This window comes from Ceratotherium simum, chromosome 23 (assembly GCF_057802395.1).
Source record: "Ceratotherium simum simum isolate JZ-2026a chromosome 23, ASM5780239v1, whole genome shotgun sequence".
NCBI lineage: Eukaryota > Metazoa > Chordata > Mammalia > Perissodactyla > Rhinocerotidae > Ceratotherium > Ceratotherium simum.
In genome coordinates this window covers 17,854,283-17,869,963 of record NC_141922.1, presented here as the reverse complement: position 1 = coordinate 17,869,963, position 15,681 = coordinate 17,854,283, and the positions used below count along the sequence as shown (strand labels likewise).

At 44.2% G+C, this 15,681-nt stretch overlaps 1 protein-coding gene across 1 annotated transcript in view; it reads left to right on the top strand.

The window, feature by feature from the left end:
* Positions 1 to 15,681, top strand: part of FER1L6 (fer-1 like family member 6) — a 116,317-nt gene that overhangs the window by 19,003 nt on the left and 81,633 nt on the right. The window contains exons 10-14 of the mRNA XM_004431086.3: positions 347 to 539; positions 2,974 to 3,326; positions 8,454 to 8,562; positions 9,624 to 9,804; positions 14,107 to 14,227. Coding sequence (XP_004431143.1) covers positions 347 to 539; positions 2,974 to 3,326; positions 8,454 to 8,562; positions 9,624 to 9,804; positions 14,107 to 14,227 — 957 coding nt within the window. The remainder of the gene's footprint in view (positions 1 to 346; positions 540 to 2,973; positions 3,327 to 8,453; positions 8,563 to 9,623; positions 9,805 to 14,106; positions 14,228 to 15,681) is intronic.

Genomic DNA, 15,681 nt, shown 5'->3' with positions numbered 1-15,681 from the left:
CATGAACTCAGGGTCTAACTGCATCTGCTGCATTCCTGGAGATGCATGGGACAATTCCTGTTCATAACAGGTGTTTCTTTTACTCCAACCCCAGTGTGATGATGAGAACTTCCTGCAGGCAGGACCCATGACTTACTCACCTTTGTCCCCGATGTCTGGTGCAGAGTAGGCCATCAGTAATGTTTGCAGGGTGTAGCTGATTTTCATGGGTGTTGGGGTGGAAGAGGGTTCACTGTTTTTAGCAACTCGCTTTGTATTTCCAGCTGGTTTGAAGAGTTTTCTTTGATGAGTGCAAGGCCTCTTGCATTTCCTTCCATGGCTCACGTCCTCCGGGCTTTGTTTTTAGGGGCGAACCACGGTGCAGAAGAACTGTGCCGATCCTGTGTGGCACGAACAGGTGGTCTTCAAGGAAATGTTCCCTCCCTTGTGTCGGAGGGTGAAAATTCAGGTGTGGGATGAAGGCAGCATGAATGACGTAGCACTGGCAACCCATTTCATCGACCTGAAGAAAATCTCTGATGAACAGGATGGAGATAAAGGTACAGCCTCTGACTTGGAATAGGGTCTCGAAATGATTGATTTAGAGCCCTCATCTTTAAAACGAGATGGTTGGAGCAGGCAATGTGTTAGGCACCTTCCATGCTCTGTGTGGTCTGTGGTCAGGGCAGTGGATGGAGCTGAGCTCTGGGAGCCAGGAGGCTTGGTCCCGGTCCCAGGTCTTCCACAAACATCGCTGTGTGTCTTTAAGGCAGTCGCTTCCTCTATCTGGGCCTTAGGTTTCTTAATTGAAAACACAAGTTTAGATTAGATCAGAGGTTGGCAAACTATGGTCCACGGGCCACATCTGGCCTGCCACTTATTTTTGTATGGTTCACAAGCTAAGAATGGTTTTTATATGTTTAAAAGGTCCCAAAAAAGTTGTGCCCCCATCTCACTGATAGGAGCACGAGAGCATGAGTATTGCAGGAGAGTGCTGCTGACTGTGCCCTCAGAGAGCCAGGGAGGGAATGGAGAGTCCCAGCTAATCTACCGAGACAGGAAAAAGAGCTTCCATCCAGTATGAGGCTCTTTATTTACAAAACCTAGGTCAGTAGGTGCTAATTCTCTAAATATTCCAACAAACCCTCTTTCCTTTAAATGCCAAGGCAATCTTTCTCTGCACTACAAATTTGTGTTAATTGATGTATATATTTTTATGTGTGTGTGTGTGTGTGTGTGTGTGTGTGTGTACATATATACATATATACTGAAGTCTTGGCTTCAGCAGAGAGCAAGATTTGCACATTTTTATGCCCCTCACAGAGTGACACCATAGAAAGGCTTCAATAAAGATCTATTGTGTGACTCTTCATACAATGGATGGGTTTGCCACAGGATTGCTTTATCCAGAAAGCACATCCGCCTATCTACAAGATTTCTCAACTAGATGTAAACATGTTTTACCCATAGCTTTTCAGGAATATCTTGATGGCATTCAGGGAGATGTATAACAGTGTTTTAAAAAGTAGACATCAGGGGCCCTAAAATCTTTCTACCCCTTTTAACACAATATCTCTACTTCTTAAAATTTACTCAAAGGAGCAAGCAATAGAATTTAGTCTAGGGGAGAGGAGGGGGAATGGAGGAGGAAACATTTAGGCATAAAACTATTGATAACTGTAAAATGTAAGGAAACATCTATTTGTCAACAATGAGGAAATTAAGCAAATTATGATACATATATTTATTAAGAGTAATGGCAAATATTCTTGAGCACTTCCTAAGGGCATATGTGAAGTGCTTAATAGATATTATCTCAAACAATCCTGACAGGTGAGATAGGTACTATTAGCATCTCCATTTTACAGATGAGGAAACTGAGGCATATGGAAGTTAACTTGCCATCGGTCACACAGCTTGAGAAGGCTGAGCTAAGAATTGAGATTTGATCTCAGGCAGTCAAGCTTCAGGACTGCCAGGCTGTACTGCTTGTCAAAATGGAACATTCTGTTGCCAAGTAGATGTTCACATGGACAGTGTATTTTCCCAGATGCTATGTATTAAGAAAGGAAAACACTTATGCTAATTGTAAATTAAAATCACCAGGTCTTGTCAGTTCTAAGCTGTGAACATGTCTCAGAACACTTACTTCTCTCCATCTCCACTACCACCACTCTAGTCCAAGCCACTCACGTCTTCAATTTTGATGATGAAGTGGTCCTCGAACCACTTTGCCCACATCCGTTCTTATAACCCTTCCCGGAGCAACCAGAGTGATCTTAAAACGCACATCTGATTATGTCGTATATTAGCTTAAATCCCTCTGAAATATTCCTATAATTTCTAGGATAAAGACCAAAATCCTTGCCAAGGCCCCCAAGACCTGCTCACCTCTCCAAACTCTTCTCACACAGCTCACTCTCTGCATTCCAGCCACACTAGCTTTCTCTTTCAGTTCCTTCTATCTCCAAGCTCCTTTCCAACTGCTGTATGCTGCCCTCTGGCCCAGAACTCTCTCTTCTCTCTCCTCTCTCTGCCTAACTCCTCTCCCTGCCACGTCAGCCTGTTATATGTTCTTGCAGCAGAAGGTATAGCTCCTTCATAGCATTTAGAATGTAAATATTTATTTGTGTAACGTTTGTATCTGCTTTATTCTCCACTGGGCTCTATGTTTAGTGTCTAGCATGGTGCCTGGCACATGTTGGGAGTCAATAAACATTTCACGAATGAATGAACAGATGAGGATGCACATCAACATTCATAGTATTATTACAATAAGTGAACGAGTGTAAACATATGCATGGAAGAAAGATTAAAAAGAAATATAGCAAAATGGTCATTGTGTCTGTCTTTTGACGACAGGATATCCTGTAAATATTTTCTCGTCTTTTCTGTATATTCTACATTTCTAAATTAATGTGCACAACTTTCATAAAGCAAAAAATAATCAACCTGGAAACATAACCAGGCAACTAAAGCTTGGGATCTTTCTAGGTTTTCTACCTACCTTTGGACCTGCCTGGATTAACCTGTATGGCTCACCCAGGAACCACAGTCTGATGGATGACTACCAGGAATTGAATGAAGGCTTCGGAGAAGGCGTATCATTCAGGGGCAGAATCTTGGTAGAAATTGCTGTGGAAATCCTCTCGGGAGGGGCACAGGAGTCTAAATTTTCCAAGGCGCTCAAGGGGCTTAAGTTGTCTTCGAAGGACAAAGATTCCAAATCTTCCAAAGGCTCAAGTAAAGACAAGAGTGACAAAACGGACGATGGAAAACCCCAGCAGGCTTCAGACAAAACCAACTCAATAGAGGTCGAGGTGGAACCTTTTGATGTCCCCCCGGAGGTAGGTCTGAGCCCTGCTCCACTGCACCTGTGAGGTGAGCCCAGAGTGGAGACAGAACCTGCTACAGGCTCCCAAAGGCTCCCAAAGGCCTGCACAGGTCCACTCCCCCTGCAAAATGTGCATTGGCTCAGCCCTGTATTCCAGGGCTGGTCCTCTGCCTCTTCCTGCACACATCACAGCCATCTGCTCATGATAAATTCCTTCAGCGCTCCTCCAAACACAGATTCCCATGGAAACCAAAGTAAAAGAGAAACAAAAGTGCTCTGGGGGAGCTGGTGGGAGTGGGTGGTGGTGTGGTGGACTGAACTGTATCTGTGGCCTAATTTTGTTTAGCTTTGTTAACTTAGCGTATGCTCTGGATATGAGGTAACGTAGGATGAGGGAGGAAGAATGGGTGACAAGCTGGGATACAAGAAATTGAGAAATCTGTTCTCCTGCCCCAAGCCTGTGGGGAAATCACAACTGAAGGGGATGCTTATCTTTTCTTATTACTCAACATAAAGCACATTAGCATTTTTCCAGCCCAGTTCTGTATTATGGGAAAGAAAGCTGGAGCTTCAAGATGAATACAAACAGTGAACATCCTCTCAACTGTTTAGTTTAGCAATAGTACTTTGTAGTTAAGCAAATGAAAAAACTTCGTTTTGTTGGTTGTAGGGGTGGGTGGATTTCAGCTCTAAGCTTGGATGATTCTGCCTCTGGGAGTATGTTTCTCAGGTCAACCAGACAGTCATTTTGAGTGGGGATGAGAGGTGATGGCTAGTCTCTCAGAGCTGTCCATTCCTAGGGGAGACTAGACTGAAGGATTGTAGCACGCGGGTCACCTTAGCCTTGGAAGAGCCACTTATTTTTACTGCTGGAATCTAATAAATCTTAAGAAACAGTGTCAGGGAGAGATTGGAGCATGGGGTTGGAAATCTTGGGGGTTGGTTCTATTCACGGCTCTGATACTAACGTCTCCATATTTCAGTTTATTCATCAACAAAATGGGGTAGTAATAGTCCCTCTGTCATAGGCATCTCATGGGGATAAAAGGTCAGCAGAGTTCTTAGCACTCCATTTGCTGTTGTTGATGTTACCGGCATTACTGTGATTTGCTCCCACCACCAGTGGACAGCTATTCAGAGCTCTCCACTCTGTTGTTTGTGACCTACTTTGGGTATTTTGTGGATGTCTCCAGCTCCCCCTCTGAACTTGTGTATTGGCAAATATTCTCTGGAAATGTGTACTGTCAGTTTGTTGTGGTTAGAATAGACATTGTGATTACGTTGATGTATGTTTCTTCAGAATATATGCCAACTTTGGAAACTTGACATTTTTTGGGCTTTGCCAGAAATTATGGGTAGCTTAGTAGCCACCTAAGCTGATATCCCCTGTATCTGTCCTTGTGACCATCTTTCCTGCTGTTGACCCTGGGCATTCTTCTCTAAACAGAGCTTGTTAAGTAGAAAGGGGCTAGTAAAGATTTCCTTAACCAAAGTCAATATCTTCAAGATATTTTTCTGAAGCCATCTGAAAAAATAAACTCTAGCAGAAAGAAAGGGTGACTGGAACTTATGTGGAGTAGAGCGTACATTTTTCTACAAGGCCAGGAGCCATCTTGGCTATTGTGTAGAAAGTGGAGGAGAGGGGTAAAATTCAGTTATCATTCAAACCTTTATTTCTCTTCCTCCTTTCTTCATTGTGACTTCTTGTTTGTTTCTCGAACAAACAAGAAGTTCAAGAAACTTGTCAGTTTCTTGCTGGGTTTATCAGTTATCTCTTGCTATATAACAAATTACCCCAAAATTTAGCAGCTTAAAACAACAAACACGTATTTTCTCTGTGGGTGAGGAATTTGGGAATACCTTGGCTTGGTGGTTCTGGCTCAGAATCTCTCACGAGATTTCAACGAGATTTCAATCAAGATGTTGGTAGGGCTGCAGTCATCTGAAGGCTTGACTGGAGCTGGAGGATCCACTTCCAAGATGGTGCACTCACGTCTCACTCACTCACTGGCTTTTGGCAGAAGGACTTGGTTCCTTGTTGGCTGTTGGCAGGAGGCCTCTGTTCCTCACTACACAGACTCTTCCAGAGGTTGCTTGAATGTCCTCATGGAAGCTGGCTGCCCCTAGAGAGGGTGACCCAAAACAGAGAAAGGCAGAAACTGCAATGCCTTTTCTGACCAAACCCATGGAAGTCACACACTGACATTTATGCCACATCCTAATTGTTAAAAATGAGTCACTAAGTCCAGTCCACACTTAAAGGAAGGGTAATTATGTTTCACCTTTTGAGGGGACAATTTTCTAAGCATTTGCAGACATATTTGAAAACCACCACACTGGGCATCTACCCTCCTCAGAGCCTCAACAGCTCAGAGCTCGCCCTCATCAAAGTGGTGTCATCCTTTCTCGCAGCATCTTCTTCTTTGTTAGCTCTCCAGGGTCCTCAAGCTGCAATCCCCCTTGCTGCGGCTATGCTCTCACTGCATATGCTCACAAACGAGGTACCATGAGGTTGGCTTTTCCAACTTACCCTCATCAGCACCATCAAAGCTTATCTTGCCTATGCCAAACTGTCACAGAGCATAGCTAATCTAATAGATGTGCTTAGTTTTAAATTCTGTAAACACTTATTGAGTAGCTTCTTGTTTAAACACCATCCTAAACATTGGTAGGAATAAAAATAGAGTCTGACTCCATGGAATTTATGGTATAGAAGGGGAAGGAAGGCATACAAAATAAATGTACAGGGAGTAGAAGGTGGTAAGTGCAATAAGGAGGTATGATAAAGTGCTATTATTTCGTGGAGTGAGTGAAGTGTAATGATTAAATGCTTGGTCTTCCATGTAAGATAGCTTGATTTAAGATGTGGCAGTATTGCGCAGTGGTTACTGCCAGCCTCTGGAGGAACATTGCCTCTGTTTGAATCTTTGGGCAAGTGACTTAAGCTCTTTATGCTTGTTTCCAATAATAAGCTCTACTTCATAAGCTCATAGTGAGGATTTAATGAATTAATACATGCAAAGTGCTTAGAACAGAGCCTGAAAGACACATGGTAAGTCCTCAATAAATATTAGTTACGTTTTATAACTTTGGACAGATATCTTAATCTTTCAGAGGACTACAGTGTCCTCATCTTTAAATGGGTATAATCAAAATATCTCCCTCCTAGGGTAGTTATGAGAATTACATGAGATAATGTAGGTAAAATTCTTAATACCACATCTGACACGTCACAAGAGCTAGGTAAACATTACCATCAACAATTTTCCAGCTCAGGGAGTCAAGGTATGCTTCCAGAGGGAAGAGTCATTTGAGTTGGACCTTGACGGATGGGTAGGATTGAGATATGAATTCTAAGCTGTTGAAATACTTATCATGACTACCATCTGTGGCATTTGTATGTGTAGGATTTATACTAGGTGCTCCACATGGATGATCTCATTTCTGCCCCGTGTAGGCCCTATTATGATGTTTATTTCAAGGACAAGGAAAATGACACCCAGAGAGTGGACGTGACTTACCCAAAATCAACCAGCTAGGAAGTAGCAGAGTTGGGATTTGAAGAAGGGTTTGTCTGGCTATGGAGCCTGCCGTCCGTCTTCCAGGCTACATGGCCTACATTCCCTCCAGGTCTCCAAGGAATTTTTAGTCTCCTCCCAGAGAGTAAACTTGGTCCCAGGAAGGGGAGATAAGTGGCTTGTTTACAGCCAGTGCATACAGTGGCAGCAGGTGGGAGGGGTGTGTGCTCTGTGACTAAGATCCAGCACTGGACCCCCACCCTGTCCGACATTTTCTGGTCAATAGAAACATTTCCTGGTGATGCTGACAGCACAGGAGGCTCCTGTGTGAAGGAAGTTCACCTTTTTGAGACCCGTTGGCTCTCTGAGGGACAGGGTTCTGTGCTCTCGGTTGAATGGGGTGCTTAATCTCTGAAGCCACAACTGCTTTATTTCCTTGGATGAACCTCATTGCTTTTACTGTAGAGTTTAATAAATCCAACCGTAAAACCAAGAAGCACAGACTGTATGGCTCCAGCTCATTCAGCCTCATTGCTCAGAAATGCGATGCTGTGTCACCTTGTCCTAGCTGTATCTGCTCTCTGAACCATCAGCCTGTTCTGCGTCAATAGGAGTCATTTGCAAATAGTTCTGTATTACCTTGAGATGGCTCCTGCCTTGTGACCTGTCACAGTCCCATCTTCCAGAATGTAGGCTCCTTGAGAAGGCAGCCTTTGTGGAGACCGGGCTTCAAATCTTGGCTGACTTTAACTTGCTGTGTGATCTTGGGAAGCCCCTTAGTCTCTCTGAGCTTCAGTTTATTCAGATAAAAGGTGGAGGTTAGAGCAGATGAACTCTAAGGGCCTTTTCATTGTAAAAGCAGTAGTGATTCTGGGACCTGTGCACCCCTCACAGCAGCAACCACGTGCTTATAGCCCATCCTGTATGCTCCTGATTGGTTGATGCTCATGCAAATGCCCAACCCTACATCCCCTTTTATCTGTGCTTGTGTTATTTCGGGGGTAAAGTCTGTCTTTGAGTTAACACCAAGCCATTGGGTTAACACGTGTTAGAATTCAAAGAACACTGGGTCTGTGGTTAGAATACTTGGGAAAATTACTACCCTCAACCTCAAGTTTAGTTTCCTTATCTGTAAAATGGGAATGATCCAAATTTTGACCTCTCAAGGTTGTTAAGAGGAACAAACATAATGTATGTGACTGTCCTGTATAATCCATAAAACTATGCTCAAATGTAAGGGCTTAATCCTGTGACTCTGTCTCTTTTCTAAATGCCGGCTCACCAGCAGGTGATTCCAAGCCTGGGTTTCACCAACAGCATCTTAGAAAGGTACAAATACCAAGCTTAGCCTTTAAAATAAAAGGAGATTTCATTGTAAGGTAGAAACTCAGAAGGCTGAGACCACATGATTCTAGAGAAATGGCTGAAATTTGGATTTGTAATTTGTCGGTCCTGGTTTCTGCCTGTCTGATTAGTGGGGAAATGATGCGCCATTTCAGGCTGACACTGAGACTCAAATGCCTAAGAATTACACTGGACCAGCTTAGCATCACTAATTCAGCTTCCTGGTGATAAAAAAAAAAAAGAGCCAGGCTTCTCTAATATTTTTTTTCTTTCTATAGATCGTGCCAGAAAAATATGAGGAATTTTTACTCTTTGGAGCATTTTTCGAAGCTACCATGATTGACCGGAAGATTGGAGATAAACCCATCAGCTTTGAAGTTTCTATTGGTAAGTGCAGACAAACACAGTGCCTGCACATGTGTGCGCTTCATATCTACTTCTTGAATAAAAGAATTCATGCCTTACATGAAGATGATAGTGCTCTGGTGGAGGTTTGCACCTTAGGAAGAAATGAATAATTCCTGTTCACTGTTGTGTCAATATGTAAGGGATATGGGCCAGCCCCGTGGCTTAGCGGTTATGTGGTCGCGCTTCGCTACTGGTGGCCCGGGTTCGGATCCCGGGTGCACACCGACGCACCGCTTCTCCGGCCATGCTGAGGCCGCGTCCCACGTACAGCAACTAGAAGGATGTGCAACTATGACATACAACTATCTACTGGGGCTTTGGGTAAAAAAAAGGAGGAGGATTGGCAGTAGACGTTAGCTCAGAGCCAGTCTTCCTCAGCAAAAAGAGGAGGATTAGCATAGATGTTAACTCAGGGCTGATCTTCCTCACACACACACAAAAATATGTAAGGGATAGGTTTATTTTCATACTTAAAAAAAGGGGTTGAGTGTAGTTTGGATTCAGACAGATTTGGATTACGAATCCTGGTTCCATTACCCCTAGGCTCACTTAATTTCTCTGGGTCTCAGTTTTTTCATCTACAAAATGGGAATTACGATAACTCCTCGTAAAGCTGTTGCAAGGGTTTAATGAGTTAATGCGTGCAAAGTGCCATGCATATTGTAGGTATTGTTATCATAACTCCCGGCAATCTTCCTGGGCTGATGTACAGCTGGGAAAACTTTTCCAAGAAAGAGCATTCCATCAGAGAAGGTCTTGATTCACATTCAGGAAGCTATCCTTCAGAGGAGCAGAAGGAAATGGAGATGAAATCCAGTTAATTTGTAATTTAAGTAGTTTTTACCAAAGAGAATGTAAGATGGATGTAGACGATGGCTCATTGACATTGTCAATCTTATTTCTTTGTTTTGACCATCACTCTTCATACTGAGATCTAATTTCTCTGCCCTGGGAGGGCATGAACTTGGATCCCTTATGCCGAGCAGCCTGATTCTGCTTGTTGACACCTGGCCCCTCTCCCCTTGCTACTGCCTCTACAGGTAATTTTGGGAACTTGACTGATGGAGGGTCCCATCACGGGAGTAAGAAGAAGTCAGCTGAATTACCCGAAGAAGACAAGCTTCCACTGCTGCACGGAGGAGAAGGGGATGCAGCCCATGATGGCCTCCCTGTGGCCTCCACCACTCACCCAGAGAAGCCACTTGTGACAGAAGGGAACAGGTAGGAGATAGCAGAGGAGAAGAGCCAGGGTTCTCAGAGCAGGGGCAACATGGTAAGAGCCACTCTACTAAATCCTTAGTGACATGTCGACAACTCTGCAAATGACACATCCAGGTAATTCATTTAAGGGCAGAGCAATGATGATGGTTATTATAAGCACATCCGAAGCCCCCTTTACTATAACTTTGAAGCATAACAAGGCAGGAAGGTCAGTATTTAAAATGTCAATCCAAACCCTATTAACAGTTATATTTGTTTGAGCTCTGTGCTATTATGTAAACTCAATTTGGTGGGATCATTGAATACATCATTTCTTACCTTATTTTTGCCACAAACTGAAGAACTAAAAAAACAATTGTCAGCCACCGGAAAAGACCATTTCAGAAAAGAGCTGGGGCACCTTCATACACCCTCACTGATCTTTAATCCGTGTAACGTTTCAATATGAGAAGAGAAGTAAAATTATAGAATTCTGTTTCAAGAAAGTGGTGTCAAGCACCAACCAAGTGATTTATGAGAAGAAGGGGAAGCTGCACATAGTGAGAGTCTTCTGAACCTTGTGCTATGAGTAAAAACTTTATGATCTCATTGGATTCTCATACGAGAACACTGTTCTCCCTGTTTACATGGGAGGAGATTGGGACCACTTGGTGAGCGCTCTTCAATCTCTCCACTCTTTATCCACAGGCTCTCTCTGAGCACTCACCCATGGCTTACTGACTACTGTTCGGATAACAAGGACTCCCAAGTCTGTTTCCCCAGACAGCTCTCTTTCCAGAGCAGCAGATTCAAACATCTTCACTTGGGAGTCCCACAAATTATTCACCAGGCTCATTGTCTGCACAGACAACTTTGCTCCTCTCTGTTATTCCCATCTCATGGGCTGGTCCTGCCATTCTCTGCGTCCTCCAAGCCACAAACTGGAAAGTTGTCAACTGTTCTCTTTCTTCCTGACCACATCTAATCAGTGATGAAGTCTGGTCAATTCTAGTTCTCAAGTATTTCTCATATCTATTGCCATTTCCTTAATTCTGACCATCGGCATCTTCGGCCTGGATTATTTAAAAATCCTCCTACCTGGCTTGGATCTTCTTCAAGAAGTTCACCAAACTGTCTATCTGAACCAGTTACTTCCCTGATTGACATCATTCATTGGCTGCCTGTGGCTTTCAGGATTATTTTCAGAGGCCGTAGCTTGTTAATTCAATCACCGTCTACTTCTCTACCACCATCTCCAGGCACTCCCCAAACTCCACCTTTCCTCCAGCCACACAACGCCCGTGGCAGTTCCCCAAATGTATCCTATTGTTTGCTGCTTCTGGGCCTTGGAACATGCTCTTCCCTCTGCCGGGCAGCAAGCACCCTCCTCAGAACTGCTGGCTCCCATTACCCTTCAAGATGAAGCCCAAGTTCCCTTTCCTGAACCCTAAGTCTGATTTGGACTTCTACTCTCATCTCCATCAAGCACTAATCACACTGCACTAAGATGCTTTTACTTGTCTGTCTCCCTGTTACCCTGTGAGCAATCTGAGGGCAGGGACTGTGCTGACTCACCTGGGCATCTTCTTATCTCTGTGCCTGGCACAGAGTAGATGCTCATGACTGTCTCTGAATGAGTTAAGGAATTGCTATAACTGGCTTGGGTATGGGGTACTACAGAGTAGAGAGAGGGGATGGGTGACTTATGCTGCCTGGGGAAGAGGTGAAGAGTTGGGAAAGGTCACAGAAAAGGTGGTTAGCTAAAGGATGAGAAGGGCTTAAGGGATGGAGAGAGAGTGTTTGGGACAGAATAGGAAGGAGTAAGTGAAAATAATCTTAGGGGCTTGTCCTCTCATTTTTGAGTACGTCCTATATTTTCTAAATCCTGTCCCTCCCATGGACCACCTTCTCCCTTCCGTGGACCACTTATTTGAGGGTCTTTTTTTGGCTCCCTGGCAGCCATATTGGTTGTCAGTCCTCCTTTACACATGCCAATAAGAACCCCAAACTTTCCCATCCTTGAATGGTTCTCTGTCCATTCTCAAAACTGAAGACGTCAGTGAGTAGATCCTATAAGTGGATCTGCAGCTCCGGGAGACTTTTCTGAGACTACTCAGAGGGAGTCTCTACCCTTTCACTGGGACCAGGCAGTGACAACATCCCCCACCTTGTTGGATGAGCCCATTGTTGACTTGGTGGGGATATCAGGGGATGTAGTGTGGGAAGGATTTGGGAGGAGATGCGAGGTCTCAAGGAACCTTCAGATGAACCTCATGTTAGTGCTGGCCAGCTGGCTCGAGGAGAACAAAATAAGTCATGCTGGTGCTTTGGGGCTTTCTGTATAATCCTCAGTCACTATATTGAGGCTCTGTCCACATAGTGGCAAGCCAGGGTGGCAGCAGCTGAATTAGAAGATTCTATGTCTACAATAGACCCCTACACATGTGCGCACACACACACACATGCATGCACATGCACACACAGTGTCCACACACATGTGCGCACAAAATTTATTTGTTGCCTCCATTAAAATACTATCTTTTAACTGGTGGTTTAACATGGCACTTAAAATACCACCTTGTTTGTTCTGGACTTTCCCGTTTTACAAAGCACGTGCATTCACATACAATTTATATATTGCTCTGGAGCTCAGGAATGAGATTGGAGCACATCCAATGGCGGATCATCATTTGATTCTCAGGATTCCAGGCCTACCCCTGCCCAAAGTCACGAGGCTGGTCGTGTGTCAGGGCAGCCATTCAAACTGGCAGTCTTCTCTTTCCACTGGCAATGCCGTGCCCTCCCATCTGCTCTCCTCCATCGGCACTGCAGTTTGCCTGAGAAACCACAGCATCCTGGTCCATGCAGACCCAGTAAGACTAGGAAGACCCTGTGAACCAAGGAGACAAAGGCCTTGAACTTCATTAGCACAAAATAATCCAAACCGAAGAAACTTTGGAACAAAGTACAACGTTGAGTGGAAATTTATTTAGCTGCAGGATTCTCAGTGCAATAATTTTTAAAAGAGATAAAAGAAAGAGCAGTTTGGTTTCTAACCTTTTTTATTTTATTTTTTTGTTCTCTTGCTGCTGTTCAGTTTCTGCCAAGAATTTGTTGGCTTCTCTTCTGAATGGAAGCCTGCTGATTTATTTTCTGCAGAACAGACCATGGGGCACCTTTGCTAATTTTATGGTCTCCAGAAGAAATTTGGGCTGGAGAGCTAAAAACAACAACCACACATTCTTTCAGGCTAAAGTTCTCTTTAGATTTTTGGAATGGAAACAAAGATTTCTCTCTCTCTGTCCTCCCGCCTCTGCATCGATAGCTGTGTGACTCCAAACGCTGTCTACATTTATCAGGGCCACCTGCCCCATCGTGCCCATTCCGAGAGATTTGCTTTGGCTTTCCTTCCACATTTCTCTTCACACAGTGCCAGGCGTTTGTGGGAAAACTACAGCGGGGCTGGGAAAAACCTGGTTAAGAATATAGCTGTCATTAGGCAGGGACCTTCAACTTTTTGTTACCCCTCTCCCGCCTTACCTGCCTTCACACCCATCCCTTTCCTTCTCGGGAGCCGAAATCTACAAATTAGTTCCTTCTTTTCTGTCTTCATCTCATCCTATTAACTGTCTCTTTCTCATCAGCATTTAAGCGTATCCAACTGTCACACTCAAACATTCCCTTTGGCTCCACATCTTCTCTTCTAGCTACTTTGTCATCCCTTTGGTTCTTTCTTAACCAAGCGAGTCACCTACATTATTTGCACCAACGCCTGGCAACAGTAAATATTGGACAGATGGAGGGATGGATGGACGGCAAGCCACGGAATGACAGCTTAAGTTTAGTTTGAGGCATGTGCCTCCGTCCTTGTTAATATTATTACCCTCTTACACTTTTCTAGAAATTTTAGTTTACAAAATGCATTCACATCTGTTATCTCGACTGATCCTTACACAGTCCCTAGCATATAGACATTAGAGGAAAAATGTTAGTTTTTCTCCTTCTTTCCTCTCTCAGTTTAAAACTTTCCTGCTTGAGGATAGCTTCCCTGATAAATCCTGCCCTCTGGTGATCATTTCTAAGCTTTGCCCTGGGTCTGATAGTGGTAGCTGTTAGTACCTTTCCATTGTAGCCACAGAATTGCTCATTGTTTATTGTTCATGAGCCCCTAATTATAGGCTAAGGATGGAGTTAATAATTTGATTGTTTTGTCACCGCCCCTCTCCCATCCCACCCAGAACATACAAAATATGAACATGTGGCTGGAATTGCCTAAAAAATACTGATTGCCAGCTAACTTCCAGACTTAACATGTTTTCACAGGAATTACAACTATTTGCCATTTGAGGGCAAGAAGCCCTGTGTCTACTTCATCAGTTCTTGGGGAGACCAGACGTTTCGGCTGCACTGGTCCAACATGCTGGAGAAAATGGCGGACCTGCTGGTAGGTGACTCTGACGGGTGATGGATTTGAACATTGGGAAGCTGGGGGCAAAAGAGATTCTTTTTACCCACTCCGCAGAGGGTTTTAGTCTCAGTTTAAATACAAGTAAATCGAGGCTGCTGCATTTGGAGGACACACGGCTCCTACCACGTGGACCCAGGGGAATGAGAATACACTTTGCAAAATCTCTGGACTTTAGATCAAACTATCCAAATTCAAACCCTTGCTCTGCATCTTACTGTTATAGGTCCTAGGGAGAGGCCGTTTTCCTAATCTCCAAAGGGCAGGAGAGTGACAACTTTCTCACAAAACTGATAGTTCCTGGCTTCAACTAATATAAAATCCTAAGTCCTTAACAGCATGGACAATTGCCTCCTAGATCAGGCCCCGCCGCCATGTCTCTTACATGCTCTTCCCCCTTACTTTATTCCAAACACACTGGTCTCCTTTGGGTTTGTGAAAGAATCCACGTTCCTCTCTGGCTCATAGGCTCCTCGTGCTGTCTGCTCTGCCCGGGCTGCTTTTCCCCTCCATGCTTCTCCCGTGTAACCCAGGAAGCCTCCGTGGCTCAGTTTCAAACGTCCTCCAAGAAGTTTCTGCTTGTCCTCTCCCATAACACCCTGTTCTTGTCCTTCAGAATTCTTTCCATAATTTACCATGTATTGGCGTGTTTCTTTTTCGTTTCCCACTGTTCTATGGTATCTAGCATAATACCTGGCACCTGTGAGGGGCTAAAGAATTATTTGAGGAATTGAATGTGTGAAAGTGTTTAAAACAGCGCCAATATGGAACAGACGTTAGGTTGTCCACCCAGCCTCCAGGGAGGAGAGACCACCTGGGGACTCGGCTTCTTTGGTATCTTGCACCTTCCCTTTGTGACTCCTTTTCTCCTGTGCTCACATTTCTCTTTCCACCCCACACATCTCATGGGGGCGTGCTCTCTGTCCCACCATGCCTCACTAGATGACGCTTCTCTTCTCCCTCTCACTCCATGAAAACCTGAGGTAAGGAAAGAACAGATCTCTCGCTCCTGTTTGCTTTGTATCCTGTCTCCAATTGTGTAAAACGAAGTTTTGCCTCTGGCCGTGGGGATTCCGGGCATCATGGAGGTAGGGTGCGAAAGCAGTCGTGGAGGCCTGGTCTGGTGTCACGCCATCTGGAGGCCACACACTCTCCTTGTGAGGCGGGTCTTGTTTCTCCTTCAGACAAAATAGATTATTTATTCCTAAAAATCTTGACAAAACATATCAGACTTTTTTTTTCCTAGAGGCCATAGTAGCCTTTGGCACTTTTTTCTAATTCCTTTCTCAGAGCCAGGACCCCTGCCATGCTGGCATATCATGGCTAACGTGATTGAAAGTTTACTAGGCACCAAGCCGTGTTTGAGGAAGTTCACACCTCCCTATGGTGCTATAGGTGGCATTATTCTTATCTGACTTCATAGATGAGGAAAC